At 38.3% G+C, this 26,254-nt stretch overlaps 1 protein-coding gene across 18 annotated transcripts in view; it reads right to left on the bottom strand.

Moving 5' to 3' along the window:
• Positions 1 to 26,254, bottom strand: part of GRIP1 (glutamate receptor interacting protein 1) — a 716,800-nt gene that overhangs the window by 188,119 nt on the left and 502,427 nt on the right. For all 18 annotated transcript variants that reach the window (XM_054664158.2, XM_054664159.2, XM_016923073.4 and 15 more), the window contains 2 exons: positions 5,876 to 6,011; positions 3,146 to 3,291 (listed from right to left, as the gene is read on the bottom strand). In XM_054664158.2, the coding sequence (XP_054520133.1) occupies positions 3,146 to 3,291; positions 5,876 to 6,011 (282 nt within the window). The remainder of the gene's footprint in view (positions 1 to 3,145; positions 3,292 to 5,875; positions 6,012 to 26,254) is intronic.

The following is a 26,254-nucleotide window of genomic DNA, read 5'->3' as shown; positions in this document are numbered from 1 at the left end:
ATGTAGTATTTCAAGCCATGAACTGCTGATCTTTCCCTCACAAATCAGCTCTGCCCACATTCTTATCCATTCCTGTTAATGGATACTCTGTCCTTCCAGCTGCTCATGCTCAAAACCTTGGGGTTAACTTTGACTCCTCTTTTTCTGCACAACTCACAAATCCATTAGGCAATCCTGTAGGCTCTCCCTTCAGAACAGATCTGGAATCTGACTGCTTTTCACTGTCTCCACCGCCATCTCTCACATGGATCACTGTAACTGCCCTCCAGCTCATCTCCCAGCTTCTACCCTGGTCTCTTACAGTCTATTGTTAACACAGCAGCCAGAGAGCCTCTGAAAACAAATCACATCATGTCACTCCTCTGCCCCAAACCATATAGTGACTTCCTGTATCATTCAGAGAAAAACTTAAGGTCCTCCCAATGGCCTACAGGGATACCCCACCCCCTTACATTTCTGACCCCATTTCCTAATTCTCTTACTGCTCATTCTGCTATAGCCACACTGTCCTCCTTAATGTTTCTATAACAACCGTAAGTATATTCCTGCCTTTTGGTCTTAGCAATGACTGTTCATTCTTCCTGGAACTCTTTTCCCCCAGAAATCCATACAACCAACTCCCTCACCTCCTTCAGAAGTCATTGACTAATCTCACATTCTCAATGATGCTGTCCTAACCACCCTATTTGCAATTGTATTCCCACCCTGATCCCAGCACTCTCAATCCCTCTCCTTGCACTGCTTTTTTGCATAGCATTCATAGTATTCATACTGTATAATTATTTATTATGGTTTTATTTTATTATCTGTCTTCTGCTACAATATAAACTCTACTCATGTTCCCCAAGCTCCTAGTACATAGTGGTGGCTGGAACATAGTAAATGCTCAATAAGTCATTGCTGAACAAATGAATTCTACCAACTCTTCATAATCAACCTGAGTTCTCATTAGTATGGAAGAGCAAAAAGCTATCTCAGGGTAGCATCCATGTTCATAGCTAATAGTAGGAGAGGTGGTGCTAGAACAGCATAAACGCTGGGCAGCAGTCATATATCAGTATACCTCACAATGAATATGCATATGGACTTTGGAGTCAGGCAGCCCGGATTCAGATATTGAATCCAGGCTTTGTCAAATGAGAAAAAAAAAATGCCTATCTTGTAGTGTTGAGTGCCTTTTTATTGAAAACTTTGATAATGCCAGGCACTATTCTAAATGTTTTCCAAATACTAACTTAGTTAATCCTCATAACAAATCTATCAGTAGGAACTAATAATATTTGCATTTTACAGATGTGGAAACTAAGACATAGAAAGTGTAAGTAACTTTCTCCAAGGCATGTAGCTAGTAAAATGTGGAGCTGGGATTTGAACCTGTCTATTTGATACTAAAGTTCATCTCTGCTATGCTGACACTCCTTGTGGAAAGGATTAAATAATTCAATGCAAGTCAAGTTCTTTGTAATGCCAGACATTTGGTACAATCAAAATCTGTTGGCTATTGCTGTTATAATTACTATTATTACTACTTGACAATATGTGTTCTGAAGCTATTTTCATGCTTCAGAAATGGATATATCATATATATATGTATACCTACTATGTACCCACAGAAATTAAAAATTAAAAATTAAAAAAGAAATTAATATATCCATAAAGAACCAACATAAAACATACTAAATATGCTTCTCCTAAACCTAGTCACTAAGTACAAAACCTGGATGGTACTTATTGCACAGAACTTACAAACATGTTGAATTAAAATGGCTTAGGTGGCAAACAGAACATGCGCCCTTCATAATTTCATTGTTAGTGATGCCTTTTTAAATTCTTCCTGAGTAGGTTGTAAGTTTTCCAATTCAAATAATTTTTAAATACTAAGAAAGTTGGCTTTGCCATTCCTGTAATGAGATATTGATGGCAAAGGGAAAAAATTCAGAAGCTGATTTTGCTTTGGAAAAACTGGTGCCGCTGTTCTTCCTCTGGGTTATGATTATAGCAATTCCTCCTTATCTGCAGTTTTATTTTCTGTGGTTTCAGTTACCTCCAATTAACTGCAGTCTGAAAATATTAAGTAGACAATTCCAGAAATAAACCATTCCTAAGTTTTAAATTGTGTGCTGTTAGGAGTAGTGTGATGATAATCTCACATTGTCTGCTCTATCCATCTGGATGTCTGGCACATTCACGCTGTTTACACTACCTGCCTTAGTCACTTTGTAGCCGTCTTTGGTATCAGATTGGCTGTTGTGTTCTTGCTGTCCTTTTTTTTTTTTTTTTTTTTTAAACAGGGTTTTGCTCTGTCACCTAGGCTGGAGTGCAATGACACAATCATAGCTCACTGCAGCCTCGACCTTCTGGGCTCAAGGAATCCTTCTGCCTCAGCCTCCCAAGTAGCTGGGACTACAGGCTTATGCCACCATGCCCGACTAATCTTTTTTTTAGTAGAAACATGGTCTCATTTTGTTGCCCAGGCTGGTCTTCAACTCCTGGCTTCAAGTGATCCTCCCGCCTCAGCCTTCCAAAGTGCTGGGATTACAGGCATATGCCACCATGCCCAGCCCTTGCAGTACTTGTGTTCAAGGAACGCTTATTTTACTTAATAATGGCTGAAAGCACAAGAGTAGCGAGACTGGCATATTGATATAATTATTCCATTTTATTAATGTTGTGTGTGTTTGTTTTTTTGAGACAGGGCCTTGCTATGTCCCCCAGGCTGGATGGCAGCGGCGTGATCATGTCTCACTGCAGCCTCAACATCTTGGGCTCAAGCAATCCTCCCACTTTAACCTCCTGAGTAACTGGGACTACAGGTGTGCACCACCATGCCCGACTAATTTTTCTATTTTTTGTAGAGGTGGGGCTTTGCCATGTTGCCCAGGCTCGTCTCGAACCGCCGGGCTCAAGCAATCCTCCTGCCTCAGCCTCCCAAAGTGCTAGGATTATAGACGTGAGCCACCGCGCCCAGCCAGTTATTGTTGTCAATGTCTTACTGTGCCTAATTTATCAATTAAACTTTATCATAAGTATGTATGTATAGAAAAAAACCTGATATATATAGGGTTTGGTATTATGAGCAGTTTTAGGCATCCACTGGGGGTCTTGGAATGTATCCTCTATGGATAAGGGGGGCTACTGTACTTACAGACTGGTGGAAGCTCATACTCTACTTCAAGAACCACTCTTTCTCCCACATTCTTCAGCAAGCTGATGATCTCGTCATGGCGGAATTTGGCCAGGTTGATTCCATTCACTGCTTTGATGTAGTCACCCACATCCAGCTGGTCACTTCTGCAAAATAGACAATGTTGTTTCAGCAGACCCACCCTCTCCATAGGCCAGTCTGACTATATTTCCACTTTCCCTTCATGGTAAGCATGCAAGTGTAGAAGCAAGCCTAGAAGGCTGACAGCAGAAGTCCCTGCCTCCTCGGAGACGGTGGGCCCTTAAGGGTAAGAGTACAGCTGAAGTCAGCTGAGAGCCAGGGATCCCTTTTACTCATGCAGCCTGTGATACCTTGGAAGTCCTGCTCTGATTCTGCCACTATTTCTGATTTTTTTCCTTTTTGCCTGTTTTATTTTTAAGAGCACCATAAAATAAAATCAAGAGAAGCTTTTTTTTTTTTTTTTTTTTTTTTTCCAGTTCTTTGCCCTAAACCAGTTGGTTCTCTGGGATGGGATCCAGATCCTAGACACAACACATGTCTTTTTATTCTCAATCCCTCTTGTTTTTGCTGCCTCCCTTTTGTACATTTCACCTCTTTCAATAACTTCACTGGGAGTTTGTCCAGGACTAAGGAAAGGGTCGCTTATTTTGCTATTTATTGCTTACAGCAGGATTGATAAGAAGAGTATTGGTGAAGGAGAAATCACAATGCAAATATTGGGTTTCAATAACATTCTTGTCTCTCTGTACCACCATAACAGAATATTGGCTGCTCTTGGACTTTAGTCAAACTCCGTTTCTAAACCAAGAGCAGGTAGCAAGACCAATAATAAGAGTTAAAATTCATGTCACTGATAAGGACCTTCAATAACATTTTCTCCCAAAATAGAAATAGCTAATGCATTTATTTTATATATAAATCCAGCTCCAATCATTCCTCCTTCAAAGAGCCTCCTAATCTGCTCCAGTCTGCAGTACATGCATGGCCCTTACCTCACTTTCCTGACACTTATGTCAACTTAACCGCCTAATGCTCTGTAATAACTTCTGTGCTGTTGCTTTTTGCTATCATGCAATGCCATTTTTGCTCCCAAATGTTTCATGTTTTTTATGCCTTATCTCCACTAATAGATTGTGAGCCCCTTTAGGGCAAGGATTTCATCTTTAATTATTCTGATTTACTACCTTCAAAATGGTAGTGCCTTTAACAGTGACTATTTGGTGATTTTTAATTCTCAATATAACTGGCACAGTAATACTTTTAATTACAGAATTAATACAACTGAAAATGCTACCCTCTCCTCTATTCACACTTGCCTTAAGGGAGAGATATAAAGAAGCTCTGGAGACTTATGAACCCCTAGCATCATGAACTGGCCATGATTGTTATAAAATAAAGGAGGTTTTGGGTGTGGAAAGATGCTTCTTAAAAGCCTAAAGAAAGCAGATTGAGGTGCTTGTGTCCACACCAGCCTCCCTTACAAACAATAACTTCTGATCATGGAGGCAATCCACTGGATTAAGTTTATAAATTGTACAAACAGGTTGATCATTAAAATTAATCACAGAAATCACCATTTCAGATGACATTTAATGGGGCAAGAACTCAGATTTAACCTGGAATTATGTGGATATGAATATTGGTGGCCAGAATTTAAGGTACTTTGGCCTCACTTTTATTCTTTATTTTTACTTATTTATTTATTTATTTGAGATGGAGTTTCGCTGCTGTTGTCCAGGCTGGAGTGCAATGGCACAGTCTTAGTTCACTACAACCTCCACCTCCTGGGTTCAAGTGATTCTCCTGCCTCAGCCTCCCAAGTAGCTGGGATTACAGGCATGTGCCACCACACCTGGCTTTTTTTTTTAATTTTTTATTTTTTATTTTTTTAGTAGAGATGGGTTTCACCATGTTGGTCAAGCTGGTCTCGAACTCCTGACCTCAGGTGATTCAACTGCCTTGGCCTCCCAATGTGCTGGGATTACAGGCATGAGTCACTGCCTGGCCTGGCCTCATTTTTAATGAAACCTGATCTTCTGTCCCCTTTTTCTGAGGCAGATTTAGAATGTATCTCAAGGAAGCCCACCCCTGCCCAGTATCCAGGACATTCTGCCTTTGGCAATAACGAGTGGAATTTGCAGTTCATGGAAAGAAAGACAGGTGAGACCTCCTCCTCTAAGCCTTCTGTGCTTTCAGAAACCAACTCTTTAAAATCTCACAGGTAGAAAAGGAGAGAGGATGTGGGATAAACAAAATTTTCACTGAAAACTCAGAGTTAGGTCTCCCATTCTTTGTAGGGTAGCCATGTCCCTCTCTGGCGCTTTTCCCCATTCACATTATATGGGTCATCTGTTTCACATTTAGATGATTGGAGTGTCTCCTTCCCACTGCAGCTTGTCTGCTGTTCAGTGGCACATTCGCAGACAAGGTTCACATAGGCTTTTTGAAATTAAAATCTTATGAGGGCCTGGCAGCTCCTGACATGACACAAGAACCTCCCTGGTGACTGCAGCCTAGGCTAGAACAGCCACATGGGCAGACCTGGGGAACAGCTTCTGAAACGTGCCCCACTGTGCTTCTGCTGGCCTGTGCTGCCTGGCAGATGGCAGCTGTCATTTATTTATTAGTGACCACTTTTGATGGAGCTTTAATTTTTGAATTAATTACACCCTGTGCTCCTTTCAGTAGATTTCCCCAAGAGGCAGTTACCTAGCAGCAATTCCTCCTTGCCGCAGATTAGATACTCTTGGCTTGCCATCCTTATCAATTCCTCCCGATACCGTCAGACCCAGGGTAGTGCCTTCCTTCTTCATCAGCTCGACGACTGTGGAGCCCTTGAATTCCTCTGTTAAAAGAAAAGCATTTGCCTTATTAAAATGAGAGTAAAATCACCAATGTCATTTTGTGTATGGTTAAGTGACTCCTCCCCAGAAGTTCTTTCCACTTTTTCTTTTATGAGAAAAGATATTTATGGCCTCCTTCCATTGTAATTTGCAGAATATTTCATAAAGATGTGCATGCAGGTAATGCTGAGGCAGATATTCTATTAGAGGTTATGAAAATGGGCACTGGTGGGATATTCACTCCAGGTTGACATTAAATAGTCCAAATTGTCTTATGTACAAATAATATTCACCCTTTATTTTCTGCCATTCTCAGGTGACATTCTCTGGTTTCTCTCCTTGTAACTCCAATGGGAACAATTAAAAGTTGTAAAGTAAGGAATTAGAACAGAATTTTAGATGATAATACGAACATATATAGCACAGTGGCACACTCCAAGTTCATGGTATGTCTCAGGTTAGGAAGCCAACTGAAAGGAGAAGAGCGCTTTCTACAGGTTCTAGAAAAATATTATTGACTTTACTTTCTTTGTCTTTCAAAAACAAAGTATGATGGCTTATGTAACAATTCATGTCATTCTTGCAGAATATGTCACAGTATGGCAAGGCAGGATTGATCCTCAGAATTTCCAGGTAACTGACATAAATCTTTCATTCTCTACTTATGAAATTTTAAAATTTCACAGATCTTGTGGGGATAATATCTATATAGCAAGATAGAACTCAATTCTTTTGATTTTAGTCAGAGCAGAAGGTAAGAAAACTATAAGAATATCCTTCCCTTCAAAAATAAAAATGAGTAGAGTCAATATTTACCTTCCAGAGGCTAATTAGGATAAATGCTGTTTTAAAATTCTCTGTGATGTTATTCCCCTATCTGCAAATATATTTTCATGGTAGGGATGGGGAAATTGTCCAATTTTCCAACTTCTCCTAAATTAAGTTACACATTTCAGGGGTAATGAACTTCTAGAACATCAAAGACGCATATTAAAATGCAAAAACAAACTTGCTCTTTCAAAGTGAAATTAAAAAAAAGATTATTTGCACACCTTAACCCTTTCCCTAATTACACAGTTATTTATAATGTTGAAAATATTTATAAATGTGTATCATAAAGGTTTTTAAATTGCTGCTGCTAGTACTTTATCCTACTAGCCAATGAAAAAATGAAATTACATTAGGTAAGGAAACAGTATCTCAACTGATCTAGTGAGGAGAACAGAGTACTTGGGGGAAGAAGGCTGGGGACGGCAGGCTACTTATTTCCTCAGCAGCCTAGAGAATGTCCTTCAAGGCAGGGCTTTTGAGTTTGCCAGCTCCTGTGACTTTAACATCCCAGCATACCATCACTGGAATCCTGCCTTTTCATGGCAGTCTCATGACACTGTATACATAAGTCATTATTGTCTTTTAAAGTAGAAGCCAAGGAGGAGTCTGAGCGTGTATGATGTCAGCTTCATCTACTACATTTTGTATGACAGACCAAATAAAAATTGAAATTCAAGAATGAAAATTCTTGTCAAGTGCATGAAAGTACAGGACCTTTTACATCATTTACCAGAAACATCTGTAACAAAATTCTATCACTGTGTGCACTTCCCTTGTGCTACTTAAAACAAAACAAAGCAACCCCCAGAAATCTCATGAAAACATACGTAGGTTCAACTGATATTGAAGACATCACCTTAATAAACAATCCCTCTAAACCCTTGTTGGCAGAAGGCTAGGTATAAATTTTTTTAAAATAAAGTTAATAATTAAAGTAACCAAAATGACATAGATGATGACCGTTCATATTAAAGAGATATAATGTGCCCAACAATTTTGCCAACAAAAAGATTCTTTGCATCTTCTTTAAATATGCAGAGTATCCTATATATTTAGACATCTGATTATAGAACTTTACATGTAGAGTTGGAAGCATAGTTTTTTTAAGTGCTTATCTTAAAGGTCTATCCAATTTTCATGAAGAAGCAACTCTAAAATACTAACACCAGGCATGTGAGAAGTAAGTTTCTATTCATAAAAATTTTCCTTCTAATCCAAGTTTTCAAGGACATGCTTCCTGCATAAAATAGGATGCACGGGTACAGCCTTATGGGAGGCAGACAATGTCATTTTCTCCAGAAGGAACCCAGGTGCTTCCTGGGCTTCCGGCTGAATCCTGAAAATCTAGAAAAGCTAAATTATTTTAGTTTAATTTCATCATTATTAAAATATAAATTCATCGATCTGGCTAGTTTTTCAACTGATACTAGTCAATTACCCTATCATTTAAAAACATTTCAAATGTTTTCCTAAGAGCTAATTTTAATAATGTGAAATTGAGAAAATATTCCTGCACCAGTTAATTGAGTAATTTGTGCATTCATTGATTCAAGCACATATTGAATGCCTACTCTGAGCCAGACAATAAAACTCAAAGATGGAAAAAGCAAAGGCCATTATCCTCAAGATGGGCCACAGCCTAGTCAAAGAGGCAACGTCACAGACCACTGTGCCATACAGCATGAGCTGTAGGGAAGCAGCCACAGAGAAGATGGTCCAGGCAACAACGTAGAGCGAAGGCCTGAGATTCCAAATTCACCATCTATTTTACAATTTTGTCTTCTAGCCAATCTGCTGTACTTATCGACCAGGGGTAGCTGAGCAGAGCAGACCAAAGAAGGAATATAAATTAGGCAAAACTCAGGAGTAAAGATAGAACATACTTCAGCAAGAAAATTTGCTGAATCGCAAGAATGGTAACTGCCAATAAGTATCTCTGGTCCCAGAAGAATTGACTAAATCTTTTATGGATGTTTCTGTAGGGGGTGGGAGAGAAGTGGTCTGGAGAGAAAGGAACCTGCTTTTGGAGTTTGCTTTTGGCTCACCTGAAGTCTCCACTTGGCTAATTAATCATTTAATACCCTTTTTGGTGTTTAATGTCTGCATAGTGATCTAATGAAGACAGAAGAAATGAAGACAGATGCATTCATTTGCATGAGTTCACTTATATATCAAGGCTTACTGAACAAACACTGTGGTAAAACAGTGGAACTTGGGCAAGTCAATATGTACTGATGATTTCTTTCTTTTGTGATTTAAATTGCAAATATCACTCCCTCAATTAAGAGGACCTTGTAGGGAGCACAGTAATCTCTTTCAATTAGCAAGCAGCACAGGCAACAGATGATGTCTAACTAGTGAGGAAGGAAATGGTTCTGAATTTGACTTTTTCCTTAATCACCATATTTATTTATCTTAGAAAATAAATGGTATAGGTTTACAGCTATACCATTACTTACTCAACATAACTGAACAGAATCCCACTGATGAAATGAAATTTAGTTGTTTGCTGTTTTTCTTTGTGTTTGTAATTCAATCTTTTTAATTACTGAACTCCAGAAATTTTTAAGAAAAGTAACAGTGATGGTTGGCAAACACAAGAGAATTATGAAAAGTTCTTACGAACAAATAAGGATATTTAAAAACACAGATGGTTATACAATTAATATGCAGAAAACTATATCCTTTATATAGACAAACAACAGCCAGTAAAAGGTTATTATAGAAGAGAAGGCCCCATTTACAATAGCCAAAAGGTAAAATCCCTGGAAAAAACTTAACAAAACTGTGCAACATCTATATGAAGACAACTTTAAAGTGCTTCTGAAGGATATAAGATTAGAATAAATGAAAAGGCATCCCATTCATTCATTCAATAAGAACTGAGCACTTACTATGTGCCAGACAGTGTTTGAGGCATTGGAGATACAACACTGAACAAAATGGATACTATTCCTGCAATCTAAGAACTAATATTCCAGTGGATAGCATAAGTCAACAGAAAAAAGCATTGATTTTCTTTAATCAGTTGTATATCTATATAGTAGCAATGAACATATGTACCTTAAAATTAATAATGAAATATCATATATAATTGTTCAAAAAATGAAATTCTTAGGTGTACAAGTAACAAAACATATAGTACTTACATTGTGAAAACTAAAAAATGCTGTTGAAAGAAATTAAAGAAGGCCTAAATAATTGGAGAGACAAACATGTGCATGGACTGGGAGACTCAGCATAACAAAGACATTAATTCTTTCCAAATTGATATATAGGTTTAATGCAAACCTTATCAAAATCCCAGCAAAATATTTTGTAACTATAGACAAGATTATTCTAAAATTTATATGAAAGGGAAAGGAACAATTTTTAAAAAGAAGAAAGTGGGAGTATTTAGTCTACTCAATTTCAAAACTTACATAGTTAAGAGTAATAAAGACTGTGTGGTAGGCCAGGTGCAGTGGCTCATGCCTATAATTCCAGTACTTTGAGAGGCTGAGAGGGGAGAATCATTTGAGACCAGGTGTTCAAGAGCAGCAACACAGTGAGATCTCATCTCTGCATAATTTTCTTTTTTTTAAAAATAGCTGGGCATGGTAGTGTGCACCTGTAGTCCCAGCTACTCCGGAGGCTGAGGCAGTAGGATCACTTGAGCCTGGGAGGTCAAGGCTGCAGTAAGCTATGATCATGCCATTGCACTCCAGTCTGGGCGATAGAGTGATACCCTGTATCAAAAATCATAAGTAAAACCACTGTGGTATTGATGGAGGGATAGACATATAGATCACTGGAACAAAACAGAGGACCCAGGAATAGACTCGCACAAATATGACATACTGTTTTTTGACAAGATGCAAATGCAATTCAATAGAGGAAAGGTAGCCTATTCAACAAATGATGCTGGAGCAATTCGACATCCACAGGCAAAATAAATAAATAAATCCCACAACTTGCCCAGAGTTTCACACCTTGTATAAAATTTAACTCAAAATAAATCACAGTCAAAAATGTAAACCATAATATTATAGAAACTGTATGAAATATTTAGAAACTGTAGGAAAAAAAGGATAAAAATTTTAAGATCTAGGTTTAGTGAAGGGTTTCTAGACTTGACATAAGCATGATCCATAAAAGGAAAAAAAAATCAGCAAATTGGACTTCATCAAAATTAAAAATGAATGCTCTCTGCAAGACCTGCTTAAGATGAAAAGAACATCTACAGACCAGGAAAAAATATCTGCAAACTACATATCCAACAAAAGACAAAAGACTAGTATTTCAAATATACAAGCAACTTTCAAAACTCAACAGTAAAAAAGCAAACAATCTAATTAGAAAATGGGAAAAAGACATGAAATATTTTATTAAAGAGGATATACAGATGGCAGGTAAGTACACATGAAAAAATGCTCAACATTTTCCATTAGGGAAATGGCTCAAATTACTTAAAAATTAAAACTACAATTGATATCATTACACACTTATCAGAAAGGCTAAAATAAAAATTAGTGACAACACCAAATGCTGGTGAGGATGCAGAGAAATTAGATCACTCTGACGCTACTGATGGGAATGTAAAATAGGACAACTACTCTGGAAAACAGTTTAGCAGTTTATTAGAAAACTAAATATGCAAACACCCTATGAGCCAGAAATTATACTCCTGGGCATTAATCCTAGAGAAATGAATGCTTTCATTCACACCAAAACCTGTAAGTGAATAATTATCACAGCCTTATTCATAATAGCAGGAAACAGAAACAACGAAGATGTCCTGCAACAGGTAAATGGCTAAACAAATGTGGTTTGTCTATACCATGGAATACTTCTCAGCAATCAAAAGGGTCAAACTAGTGCTACACGTAACGACCCAGATCAATTACCACAGAACTATGCTAAGGGCAAAAAGTCAACCCCAAAGATTTCACATTGTGTGATTCCATTTATTTAGCATTCTTGAAATGACAAAATTATAGCACTAGAGGATGAGTTAGAAGTTGCCAGGGGTAAGGGCAGGAGGGAAGTGGATGCAGGTATAAAAGAGTAAATGATTGATCCTTGTGGTGATGGATATGTTCTGTATCTTGACTCCATCCATGTCAATATCCTGGTTGTGATATTACATATAGTTCTGTAGATATTTCTATTGGGGAAAACAAGGTAAAGGATATAAGGAATTTCTATATTATTTTCTACAACTGCATATGAATCTACAATTATCTCAAAATTAGGAGTTTAATTTTTAAAAAAATGTCCCATCAGTGGGTATATGATTCAACTGGTCTGGAGTATGCCCAGGCATCAGTATTTGAAAAGTTCCTCCAGGGGATTCCAACATGCAGCTAGAATTGAGGAACTACTTGTGGTTACTTAAGAGTGAAATGAACATGTGTTGTTCTTTTAGTTTATATATATCTTTTTTCAAATGGCTAATAAGTTGTTAGGATAAAATATGAACTGTGTTGTTTGGACCTAACTACTTAGTAAATTGAACTAGTGGTATTTCATTTGGCCTGGAGTTGCTGTAAAAAATTCTGAGACACTAAAGGCTCTGTGGACTGAGAAAGTTTAGAAACTTCTGCCCTAGGACTTTATCTTGTTTTCATTCAGCTGGTGGAAGGGGAAAGACAGCTCTCTTAAAAGCCATTACTGGCCTGCTTGTGTTCACATCCCAAGGGCAAGAACTTATTTCATCCGTGTACACACATAAATTCAAAGGAGGCTGAGAACTAGAGTCTAAATAGAGACCCATGCAATGGGGGTAGGGTGGATATGACTACCCCCTAGTCAGGTACTGACTATGCCACCCAGAGGCAACACATGATAGACTAAAATACATCAGTGGCTATGTGGATGACATGGACACCAGACATATTAATGAGGAGGAATTTTCCGGAGTTAGAGACCAATTAGGATGTGGGAAGCATGGAAGTGAGTGAGGATCAAAAAGGCCCCAAGGTTTCCAACTTGTTTGATTGGTGGATGTTGACATCTGTCACTGAGAAAGGGAATCTAGAAAACAGGAAGTTTGTGTTGCTGCGGGTGATTGGAGTGGGGCAGGCACACTATATAATGTCATATAAGATAAATTTAACATTGAAATACCACAGAAAAACTTGGTCTTAAAATACTTTTCATCACACCTCAAAATGCTCTATAAGATCTTCACCCCATGGCTGTAGCGTAAAAAGAGAAAGTACAATTTCAAAGCAACCACTAGAGGCATATTCAGCAAAACAGGTGAAGCTCTTTACTTCTTGAAGTTCTGTTAACTGCAGAGATTTTTAAAAATACTATAAACAGTTAAGTAGAAATACTATTGGTGAAAACTCTGTAAAGTAAGTCACAAATTTTGAAATGCTGGTGTCAACAAGAGTGTTTTTTCCCTGCTGTATCTCCAGCATCTAGAATAGTGCCTGGAACATTCACAGGTCCTCCCTGGTAACTGCTGGATGAACGAGCACATCAGTCCCAAAACAGGGAATTATAATGGGGTGGCGAGCATCAGCTTGTGGCAAACAGAGTTATTGCTGGATGGTGCAGAAGCAAAATGATAAAGGAGCAGAATCTGAACCGGAGCAGAGTTATTTCCCTAAGCTTACTTGGTTGATTAATTGTACCAATGCCTTAGTAAGGGGAATTGGGGCACACACCAGAATACTATAGCTATATCTGTGTACTACTATTGAAAAAAAATTATTGCTCATACTACAGTTTTATCTGTATATTACTTTTGGTGGTGCCACTAGGAAGTTTATTCCCCTCAGGAAATAAACAGATGCTTTTTCCAATACTCATTTCAAGCTCTTCCTAACATCCCCTGGTTCAGCAAAGCTGTGGGGATCAAAGCTGGGTTTCTGTGATGAACTGCTGCATTTTCAGTCTCAGTTTTTGCCACCCAGACTAGCAGAGAAAGGTTTTTGGGTATTTTCCACCTCTGTGTAGTGACATGAGGGATATACTAGAATTTTTCTCATCCCTTGGGAGTCTGAACATAAATTTGATCAGTGGCAGGGATGTACAGCACATAAATATTACCTGGCACAAATATTCATGTGAAACAAAATTATGATTGGGATTTATCTCATGCAGTGATGGGAGGGCTGGATTAATATCTGTATGTTTCCTGGAGCACCTCCAAAGAAAGGGGATATACAAATATGCAGTGTCAAATACAAAAATATGTGACCCCTGAAGATACGTGATATATAGGTCAGGATTCTTTTAAAAATAGATTGAACAGAGATGTTGACTGTTTTTCTGGCATAACTGATTCAGGTATCAAATGCCTTCTAAAGCATTAAGTTAAAAAAAAAATCCCTGCTTTTAAAATATGGCAATACGAGAATTGTTCCAATTTCTACTGCTCCCAAAATCAGTTATTTAATTGTCAAAATTTGCTATTAAGCTTTCCAATGTCAAACTTATTAACAAGTTATTTAGTTTTCACGGGTCTTAGTTTCCTCACATCTAATTTAGGGATAATAATGGTATCTACTTACAGAATGTGGTCAAATTAAGTAATACAATTCTTATAAGGAACTTATGGTAATAACCCACACAGTAAGTGTTCAATATATGTTAGCCAAGGTATTATTGTTGTCTTATTGTCATTACTATTGTTATTTGGATATTGGAAATTTCCAGATATGCAAACTGCCAATTTTCTACTATATTTTGATTGTTATGAATATAAGACAAAAGAATTAACAGTGGTATTTAACTGTTGGTGAAGTCACAGACTACTTGGAGAATTTAATGAAAGCAGTGAACCTTTGTCCCAGAAAAATCGTGTGCATTATTTCAGGGGAATTCATGAATTCCCCCTGGAGTTTATCCATGTACCCTACTTTAGAAACTCTGACCTAGAAGATCAGGTTTGAGCAATGTGACAATCAAAGAACAATTTACGCTGGAGTGACATTTTATAATTCCTGTGTATGTTGGGTAGGGGGTTGTAGAATAGCAAACAGCACCCACATCTATCAGTCACGTATTCCTACACAATCATCTGATAGTCTAAATAAAACCATGATGCAAGATATCAGAAACAGGAAATGGCTCACCTCAGTGAAACCGCCTCTCTTCCTAAGCATGATGGCCTGAGTGGTGGACATTTAAATGTAAGAGTTAATAAGGGCCAGGAGAAAGCACTGGGCAGGATATCTCGGAATTGCACTTGCTTCAAGAGCCTCAGGCAGTTTTCCTTTGGGAAAGCTTTCCATCTGTAATTTTCACTTGTAAGCTATTATAATCACATTGTTGACATGATTGAAAATCGGAGTTTATAAGTAAAGCTGAAGCAATTGGCATGGCTATCTTTGAATTTAATTACTCTGATTTTCAATGTTCCCTTAGATAAGTTAACTACATTCTTACAACTACTTATGGACTGTTTTGTCCTAAAAATATTTTTAAGCATTTATAATTGCCAGACTCTGTGGTAGAGGCTAGTATTTTGAAGACCAATAATCACTGCCTCTACCTTTCTGCAATTCACATTCTAAATGTCTAAGAGACAAACATCTAATAATTTCAATGAAATGTCGTCAGTCCATAGCATGGCCTGGGAGCCTGAAAGGGAATAACAGCTCAACTTATGCTGCTGAGAAAGTCCTCTATAGGCTACAGATGGCTATTTAGAGGTTTAAGTTCTTCTTTAGATGAAAGTAGAATATTTACTTGCAGTATTACTGTTGTTTCCACTTAATAGAGAAGTGAAGATACCAAGTATTGCTTAGCAAATTAATGAGCTATTTTTGGGAGGAAATCATTTATTTTTGCATTCATTTTTGGGTGTCCTTTTGGCTAGAATCCATTTTTTTTTTTTTTTTTTTTGAGACAAGGTCTCACTCTATTGCCCAGACTGTACTGTAGTGGTGCAATTTTTGCTTACTACAGTCTTAACTTCTTGGGCTCAAGGGATCCTCCTGCCTCAGTCCCCTGAGTAGTGTGTGTCACTATGCCCAGCTAATTTTTTAAAACAGTTTTGTTGTTGTTGTTGTTGTTGTTGTCGTCGTTGTTGTTGTTGTAGAGATGGGGTCTCACTATGTTGCCTCGGCTGGTTTTGAACTCCTGGGCTCAAGCGATGGTCCTGCCTCAGCCTCCCAAAGTGCTGGGACTACAGGCATGAGCCACGGTGCCAGGCAGGGCAGTATCTTATGTTGAATAACTATTTAAATATGAAAATCCAGAACTACTGTGCGGGGATTAGAATGATCAGATGTTCTGATCTGGGAGTCCAGCTGAACAACAAGGGATGGGAGCAGCTGGGTGGGTAAAAAGAAAGAACACTCTGGAAGTGAAAGAAGATCCTGAGAAAGATATCAGGTAAGGCTGCACTACAGCTAGTGAGAGCTAGTCATTGCTGAGTTAGGTCGCTTAGTGTTTAACATAAGGGGCCAAATGTTGCATCTTCAAAGACAACTAAGAGGACAAGGCTTGAGGTTCCATCGTGCCTGAAAGGGAAATGGAGAAAGGATAAACTTCACAAGAAATCAGACTTCTTAAATAATCAGGGCAAAGTAGAACTTAGAGCTACACTCACTTGGCCTCTTTCTTCCATGAATATCTAAGTACCCACGAATCTAACATGAGCTAGGAACCTGACTGAATAGAGAGATTAAAATGAAGAAATCTGTGATACTTTTAAAGACTATCCATTCTTTTAAAGCAGTTTATACTTTTCCAAGTATTCTTACATCCATTCACTAACTTAGCCTTCAGAAAAACTCTGTAAAGAAGGGCATATTACCATTTTATAGATTAGGGGCACTGAGACTTGAAAATTAGGGTCCTTTCATTAGGCCGAACTTCATGTCTGTTTTACGTACATGAAATTTCCGCCTCATGTAACTAAATGCTACAAAGTTTCAGACTCATCATACAGTAATTGTCAAACAATGGACCAAAAGAATGTATAGATGAAATACTTTTGAGAAAAGGGAAGAAAAGTAAACCTAGCCTCAAGCAGACTCCAAGCCACAAGGGCACTAGTAAATCAGTCCTCATTTTGTCACAGATGCCTGTGCATCAGGGGCATTTATTTGACTGTCCCTTGTTTGATGAGACTTGATTCATTTCAAATAGAGGAACAGATGGAAAACTAATAGTGTAGTCACTGCAGATCACCAGGAAGCAAAGCATCTGGAGAGCCCTGTGGACTTTCCATGGAGAAGCCATGGGCCTGCTGCAGTGAGTCAGAGCTTCATGAGAGCCCTACTCAGACCCACTGGAATTCATAACTGGAGAAGGCTGTGCTGCCTATATCAAGGACAGCTCTCACACCCTGTATTTGGCTTTCTCTATCCTAACAAGGAGGGTACCATTCTCTCCTGGCCCCTCTCCTGGTCCCTTTCGTTTCTTCTGCTCTACATGGGAAACCATTTTCTTGTCACAAAGAAATGTTCCCCATTGGAGTAAGCAGAAAGAGAATGAGCAGATAAAGCAGTCACTACTGTTTCCTCTTTGATGCCATCCATCCTTTGTATTAGTACCTCAATCACCTTATGTAACACTATCTTACCCAAGTATAACTATCTTCTAGCCTCACTCTGAGTTTGAAATGCTTTAGTCCCTCCCTCTCTTCCTCATTTCCTCCCTCCTTCCCTCTCCCTCCCTTGTTTCCCTCCCTATCTTCCATTGAATATCTATTGATAATTTCCTAAATTCTAGGCACTTTGCTATCTAGCAGTAAATGATGTAGACTTAGTCCCTGACCTTAAGGAATTTATATTCTATTAAAAAATACAGACCTTGGGAGGCAGAGCAAGATGGCTGAATAGAAGCCTCCACTGATCATCCTCCCTGCAGGAACACCAAATTTAACAACTATCTACACAGGAAAAGTACCTTCGTAGGAACCAAAAATCAGGTGAGCGATCACAGTACCTGGTTTTAACTTCATATCACTGAAAGAGCCACTGACAAGAGTAGCAAAAACAGTCTTGAATTGCCGATGCCACCCCTTCCCCATCCCGCATGTCTCATGGCACGAAGAATTTGTGAGCTTGGGGGAGGAAAAGTGCTGTGATTTTGGGACTTTGCATTGGAACTTGGTGCTTTCCTATCACAATGGAAAGCAATACCAGGCAGAAGTCAGCCAACACCCATGGAGGAAGCATTTGGACCAGCCCTAGCTAGAAGGGAATCCTCCATCCCAGCAGTTGCCACGTGAGCTCCGACAAGCCCCACCACAGTGGACTAAAGTGGTTTGGGGCCCTAAATCAACTTGAAAGGCAGTCTAAGCCACAAGAACTGCAACTCCTAGGCAAGTCCTAGTGCTGTGCTGGGCTAAGAGCCCATTGACTTGGTGGGCATGTGACCTAGTAAGATACCAGCTGGGGTGGCTAAGGGAGTGCTTGCACCACTCCTCCCCCAAGCCCAGGCAGCACAGTTTGCAGTTCCAAAAGTGACCCCTTCCATCTGCTTGAGGAGAGAAGAGGGAAGAGTAAAGAGGACTTTGTCTTGCAACTTGGATACCAACTCAGCTACAGTCAGAGAGGGCACCACACAAAGTTGGGAGGTGTAGCTTCTGAACAAGATTTCTAGACAAAACCTGGGCCAAAACTCACTGCCTTGAAGGGAAGAATCCAATTCTGGCAGGTTTCATCAGCTGCTGACTTAAGAGCTCTTGGCCCTGAATAGTCAGCAGCGGTAGCCAGGTAGTACATGCCATGGGCCTTGGGTGAGAATCTGAGACATGCTGGCTTCAAGTGTGACCTAGCATATTCCCAACTGTGGTGGCCATGAGGAAAGACTCTTTCTGCTTGAGAAAAACAGAGGAAGAGTAAAGGGGACTTTGTCTTGCAACTTAGGTACCAGTTTGGCCACAGGGGAGTAGAGCACCAAGTGGGCCATTGGGGTTCCCATTCCAGGCCTTGGCTCATGAATGGCATTTATGGACCTGCTTTGGGCTAGAGGGGGGCCCACTGCCCTGAAGGGAGAATCCTGGGGCTGGAAGCATTCATTACAAGCTGACTGAAGAGTTCATGGACCTTAAGTGAACATTGGTGGTACTTTGGCAGTATTCCCCATGGCACATTGGAGATGGTGGCCATGGGGAGAGGCTACTCTGCCTGTGGAAAGCAGAGGTAGAGTGGGAAGGACTTTTTATTGTGCTTTGGGTACCAGCTCAGCTGCAGTAGAATAGAGCACCAGGTAGCTTTCTAAGGTTCCTGACTCCAGGACCTGGCTCCTGAATGCCATCTCTGAACCCATCCAGGATCCAGAGGAACCCTCTACCCTGAAGGGAACTCTTCACCCTGAAGGATGGCTGGTTCTGCTACTTGCTGATTATAGAGTTCTAGGGCCTTGAGAAAACATAGGTGGTAGCCAAGTAGTGGTTACAGCAGGCCTTAGGTGAGACCTACTGCTGTGCTGGCTTCAGGTCTGACCCAGTGCAGTCCCAGTGATAGTGGCCACAGGGGTGCATGTGTCACTCCTTCCCCATCTCCAGGTGGCTCAGCACAGAGACAGACTCTGTCTGTTTGGGAGAAAGTATGGCAAGAGAGTAAGAGTCTCTACCTAGTAATCTAGTTAATTTTTCTGGATCTTATCCAAAACCACCAAGATGATGCCTCTATGAGTCTATAAGAGCCATAGCATTACTGGGCTTGGGGTGCCCCCTAATGCAGATATGGCTGCAGTGACCAAAAAATTAGATTCCAACACCCACGTCCCTTCAAATACCTGCAGAGCTCTCCCAAGAAGGATGGGTACAAACAAGCCCAGACTGCGACGACTACAATAAATACTTAACTCATCAATGCTCAGACACTGATGAACATCTATAAACATCAAGACCATCTAAAAACATAACCTCATCAACTGAATAACATAAGGCACCAGGGACCAAACCCAGAGAAATAGAGCTATGTAACCTTTCAGAGAGAGAATGCAAAATAGGTGACTGGAGGAAACTTGATGAAATTTAAGATAATACAGTGAAGAAATTCAGAATCCTATCAGATAAATTTAACAAAGAGATTCAAATAATTAAAAAGAATTGAGCAGAAATCCTGGAGTTGAAAACATGCAATTGACATACTAAAGAATGCACCACAGTCTGTTAATAGGAGAAGTGATCAAGCAGAAGGAAGAATTAATGAACTTGAAGACAGTCTATTTGAAAATAGAGGAAACAAAAGAAAAAAGAATGAAAAAGGAATAAGGCATGCCTATTAGACCCAGAAAATAGCCTAAAAAGGGCAAGCCTAAGAGTTATTAACCTTAATGAGGATGTAGAGACAGATAGGGATGTAGAGACAGATATTATTCAAAGTGATAATAACAGAGAACTTCCCAAACCTAGAGAAATATATCAATATTTAAGTACAAAAAGGTTATAGAACACCAAACAGATTGAACCCAAAGAAGACTGCCTCAAGACATTTAATAATCAAACTCTCAAAGGTAAAGGAAAAAGAAGGAATCCTAAAGGCAGCAAGAGAAAATAAACAAATAACATAGAATGGAGCTCCAGTAAATCTAGCAGCAGACTTTTCAATGGAAATCTTACAGGCCAGGAGAGCGTGGCATTACATATTTAAAGTACTGAAAGAAAAAAAAACTTTTATCCTCGAATAGTATATCTGGCAAAAATTGCTTTAAGCATGAAGGAGAAATAAAGACCTTCCCAGACAAACAAAAGCTGAGGGATTCCATGAGCACCAGACCTGTCCTACAAGAAATGTTAAGGGGAATTCTTCAGTCTGAAAGAAAAGGATGTTAGTGAGCAATAAGAAATCATCTGAAGTTACAAAATTCACTGGTAATAGTAAGCACCAAGAAAAACACAGTATAACACTGTAATGGTGGTATGCAAACTTAAGAAGAAAGACTCAATGATGAACCAATCAAAAATAATAACTATGACAACTTTTCAAGAAATAGCCAGTATGATAAAACATTAAAAAAAAAAAAAAAACAAAATGTTAAAAAGCAGGGGGACAAGTTGAAGTGTAGAGTTTTTGTTAGTTTTCTTTTTGCATATTTGTTTATGAAATCAGTGTTAAGTTGTCATCAGTTTAAAATAATGGGTTATAAGACAGTATTTGCAAGCCTTATGGTAACCTCAAATTGAAAACATACAACAGATACATAAAGTCTAAAAAGGAAGAGATTAAAACATACCACCAGAGAAACATTACCACTAAAAGGAAGACAGGAAGGAATGACAGAAAAAAAAAAAAGTAAGACCACAAAACAACCACAAAACTAATAACAAAATGGCAGGAGTAAATCCTTACTTATCAATAATAACATTGAATGTAAACGGACTAAATTCTCCAATCAAGAGACACAGAGTGGCTGAATGGATAAAAAAAAAAAAAAGACTCAACTATCTGTTGTCTATAAGAAACACACTTCACCTATAATGACTCATATAGACTGAAAACAAGGGATGGAAAAAGACATCCTATGCCAATGGAAACAACAAAAGGGCAGAAGTAGCTATATTTCTATCAGACAAAATAGATTTCGAGACAAAAACTGTGAGAAGAGACAAAGATGGCTCATTATATAATGATAAAAGGGTAAATTCAGCAAGAGGATATAACCATTGTAAATACATGTACACCCAACACTGGAGTACCCAGATATACAAAGCAAATATTATTAGAGTTTAAGAGAGAGATAGAACTCAATACAATAATAGCTGGTGACCCTACTTTCAGGATTGGACAAATCATCCAGACATAAAATCAACAAAGAAACAATGGACTTAATCTGGACTACCTGCCAAATGAACCTAATTGGTATCTACGAAACATTTTATTCAACAGTTGCAGCATACACATTCTCCTCAGCACGTGGATCATCCTCGAGAATAGATCATATGTTAGCACAAAACAAATCTCTAAAAATTCCAAAAAATTTGAAATGGTGTCAAGTATATTCTCTGACCACAATGGAATAAAACTAGAAATTAGTAACAAGAGGAATTTTGGAAATTCAACAAACACATGGAAATGAAACAGTATGCTCCTGAATGACCAATGGGTCAATGAGGAAATTAAGAAGAAAATTTAAAAATCTCTTGAAACAAATAACATCACAAACACAACATACCAAAACCTATGGGATACAGCAAAAGCAGCACTAAGAGGGAAGTTATAGCTATTAATACTACATCAAAAAATAGAAAACCTTCAAATAAACAACCTAAGAATGCATCTTAAAGAACTAGAAAAGCAAGAGCAAACCAAACCCAAAATTAGTAGCATAAAAGAGCAGAAATAAATGAAACTGAAATGAAGAAAACAATACAAATGATCAATTAAAAGTTGTTTCTTTTCTTTAAAGTTAGTTTTTTGAATAAACAAAATTGATAAACCTTTAGCCAGACTATGAAAAAAGAGAGAATACCTAAATAAATAAAATCAAAGATGAAAATGAAGACATTACAGCTGATACTACAGAAACTCAAAGGACCTGTATTAGTCCATTTTCACGCTGCTGATAAAGTCATAACAAGACTGGGTAATTTATAAAGGAAAAGAGGTTTAATGGACTCACAGTTACACATGGCTGGAGAGACTCACAGTCATAGAGGAAGGCGAAAGGCATCTCTTACATGGTGGCAGGCAAGGGTGAATGAGAGAGCCAAGCAAAAAGGAAAACCTCTTATAAAATCATCAGATCCTGTAAGACTTACTCACTAACACAAGAACAGTATGGGGAAACTGCCCCCGTGATTCAATTATCTCCCACTGGGTCCCTCACACAACATGTGTGAATTATGGGAGCTATAATTCAAGATGAGATTTGGGTGGGAAAACAGCCAAATCATATGAGGACCATTAGAGATTACTATGGGCAAGTATATGCCAATAAATTGGAAAGCCTAGAAGAAATGTATAAATTCCTATATAAATAAAATGTACCAAGATTGAGCCATGCGGAAATCCAAAACCTGAACTGACCATAACTCATAACAAGTAATGAGATTAAAGCTGTAATAAAAAGCCTCCCAGCAAAGAAAAGTCCAGGACCTGATGGCTTCACTGCTGATTTTTACCAAACATTTGAAGAAGAACTAATGCCAATCCTGCTCAAACTATTCCAAAAAATAAAGAAGGAGAGAATACTTCAGAACTCACTCTACAAGGCCAGTATTACCCTGATACCAAAACCAGACAAAGACACATGAAAAAAGAAAACTACAAGCTAATATTCCCAATAAACCCTGTTGCAAAAATCCTCAACAAAATAGCAGCAAACCAAATTCAAGATCACATTGAAAACATCATTCATCATGACCAACTGAAATTTATCCCAGGGGTGCAAGGATGGTTTAACCTACACAAATCAATCAGTGTGATATACCCACAACAGAATGAAGGACAAAAACCACATGATCATCTCAATTGATACTGAAAAAGCATTTGATAAAATTCAATATCCCTTCATGATAAAAAAAAAAAACCCTCAAAAAACAGGGTATAGCAGGAACATACCTCAACATAATAAAAACCATATATGGCAGACCCACAGCTAACATCATGCTGAATGGGGAAAAACTGAAAGCGTTTTCTCTAAGATCTGGAACTTAGAAAGATGCTCAGTGTCACTACTGTTATTCAACATAGTACTGGAAGCCCTAGCTAGAGCAATCAGATAAGAGAAAGAAGCAAAAGGCATCCAAATCGGAAAGGAAGAAGTCAAATTATCCTTGTTTACAAATGACATGATCTTATATTTGGAAAACCCTTAAGACTCCACCAAAAACCTATTAGAACTGACAAATTCAGTGAAGTTGCAGAATACAAAATCAACATAAAAAATCAATGGCATATCTATATGCCAACAGTGAACAATCTGAAAAAGAAATTTAAAAAGTAATTCCATTTACAACAGCTACAAATAAAATTAAACAGCTAGGAATTAAAAGAAGTGAAAGGTCTTTACAATGAAAACTTTAAAACCTTGATGAAAGAAATTGAAGAGGACACACAAAAAATGGAAAGATACTCCATGTTCATGGATTGGAAGAATCAATATTGTTACGATGTCATACTACAGAAAGCAACCTACCAATTCAATGCAATCTCTATTGAAATATCAATGACATTCTTCACAGAAATAGAAAAAACAATCCTAAAATTTATATGGACCCACAAAAGACCCAGAATAGCCAAAAGTATCCTGAGGAAAAATAAAACTGGATGGATCACATTACCTGACTTCAAAATATACTACAGTTCTATAGTAGCCAAAACTGCATGGTACTGGCATAAAAACAGATACACAGACCAATGGAACAGAACAGAGAACCCAGAAACAAATCCATACACCTACAGAGAACTCATTTTCAACAAAGGTGCCAAGAATATACACTGGGGAAAAGACAGTTTCTTCAATAAATCATGCTGGAAAACTAGATATCCATATGCAGAAGAATGAAACTAGACCCCCATCTCTTGCCATATACAAAAATCAAATCAAAGTGGATTAAAGAATTAAATCCCAGACCTCAAATTATGAAAGTACTACAAGGAAACATCAAGGGCACTCTCTAGGACATTGATTTGGGCAAAAATTTCTTGAGTAATACTCCACAAGCACAGGCAACCAAAGTAAAAATGGATAAATGGGATCACATCAAGTTAAAAAGCTTCTGCAGAGCAAAGGAAACAATCAACAAAGTGAAGAGACAACCCACAGAATGGGAGAAAATATTTGTAAACTATACATCTGACAAGGGATTAGTAACCAGAATATATAAGGAGCTCAAACAACTCTATAGTAAAAGTTTTAATAATCCAATTGAAAAATGGGCAAAATATTTGATTAGACATTTCTCAAGAAAAAAAAAGAGAGACAAATGGCAAACAGGTATATGAAATGGTGCTCAACATCATTGATCAGCAGAGAAATCCAAATCAAAACTACAATTAAATATAATAACATCTCACCCCAGTTAAAAGAAAGGGAATAACAAATGCTGGTGAGGACATGGAGAAAAGGGAAGTCTTGTACACTGTTGGTGGGAATATAAATTAGTACAATCACAATGCAGAGCAGTTTGGCGGTTCCTCACAAAACTAAAAATAGAGCTACCATATGATCCAGCAATCCCTAGCAGCATATACCCATATACTGCTAGGTATATGCCCTAAAGAAAGGAAATTGATATATCAAAGAAATATCTGCACTTCCATATTTATTGCAGCACTATGTACAACAACCAGGATTTGGAAGCAACCTGTGTTCATCAACAGATGAATGGATAAAGAAAATGTGGCACATACACACAATGGAGTACTATTCAGCCCTAAAAAAGAATGAGATCCTGTCATTTGCAACAACATGAATGGAAATAAAGGTCATTATGTTAAGTGAAATAAGCCAGGCACAGAAAGACAAACACATGTTGTCACTTAATTGTGGGAGCTGAAAATTAAAACAATTGAATTCATGGAGCTAGAGAGTAGAATAAAGGTTACCAGAAGCTGGGAAGTTAGTAGGGGAGTGGAAGGAAAGTGAGGATGGCTAATGGGTACAAAAACATTAGAAAGAATGAATAAGATGCAGTATTTGATAACACAGCAGGTGACTATAGTCAATAATAATTGTACATCTTAAAATAACTAAAAGAGTATAATTGGATTGTTTGTAGCACAAAGGATAAGTGCTTGAGGTGATGGATACCCCATTTACCCTGATGTGATTATTATGCATTGCATGGCTGTATCAAAACATCTCATGTACCCCATAAATATATATACTTACTATATACCCACAAAAATTAAAAACTAAAATAAAGAAATACTGACTTAAAGAAATAGAAAATTATAACAATATGGTTAGTTTTGATTATTTAGAAAAACAAAGGGTTAATCTGGGGCTAAGTTGGGACAGTCACTCGAAAAATATTTGCAAATGGTTCATTATGCCCTAACAAACCAGCCCTATTGCCTTGCCTCTGGCAAGTCACTAAATCCTTGTGTGCCCTAATCTCTGAACTGTAAAATGAGAGAACTGAAGTATATGGCTTTAAAAAAAACACCATATTTTATTGACTTTAAGGTGCCAGAGATTGTAAGGCACACTGTTATTTTATTTGCTGCTAAGAAAGAATATGGCTGGGTTTGGTGGCTCATGCCTGTAATCCTAGTAATTTGGGAGGCTGAGGTGGGAGGATTGCTTGAGCTAAGCAGTTTGAGACCACCCTGGACAACTTGGCGAAACTCTGCCTCTACAAAAAAATTTAAAAATTACCGAGGCATGGTGGTGTGCTCCTGTAGTCCCTGCTACCTGGTGGGGGATGGGGGGGGGGGCTGAGGCGAGAGGATTGCTTGAGCCTGGGAGGTTGAGGCTGCAGTGAGCCATGATTGCACTACAGCACTCCAGCCTGGGTCAGAGCAAGATCCTGTCTCAAACAAAACAAAAGAAAACAAAAGAATAC

This window comes from Pan troglodytes, chromosome 10, assembly GCF_028858775.2.
Source record: "Pan troglodytes isolate AG18354 chromosome 10, NHGRI_mPanTro3-v2.0_pri, whole genome shotgun sequence".
Lineage (NCBI taxonomy): Eukaryota > Metazoa > Chordata > Mammalia > Primates > Hominidae > Pan > Pan troglodytes.
This window is presented reverse-complemented; position numbering and strand designations above follow the sequence as displayed.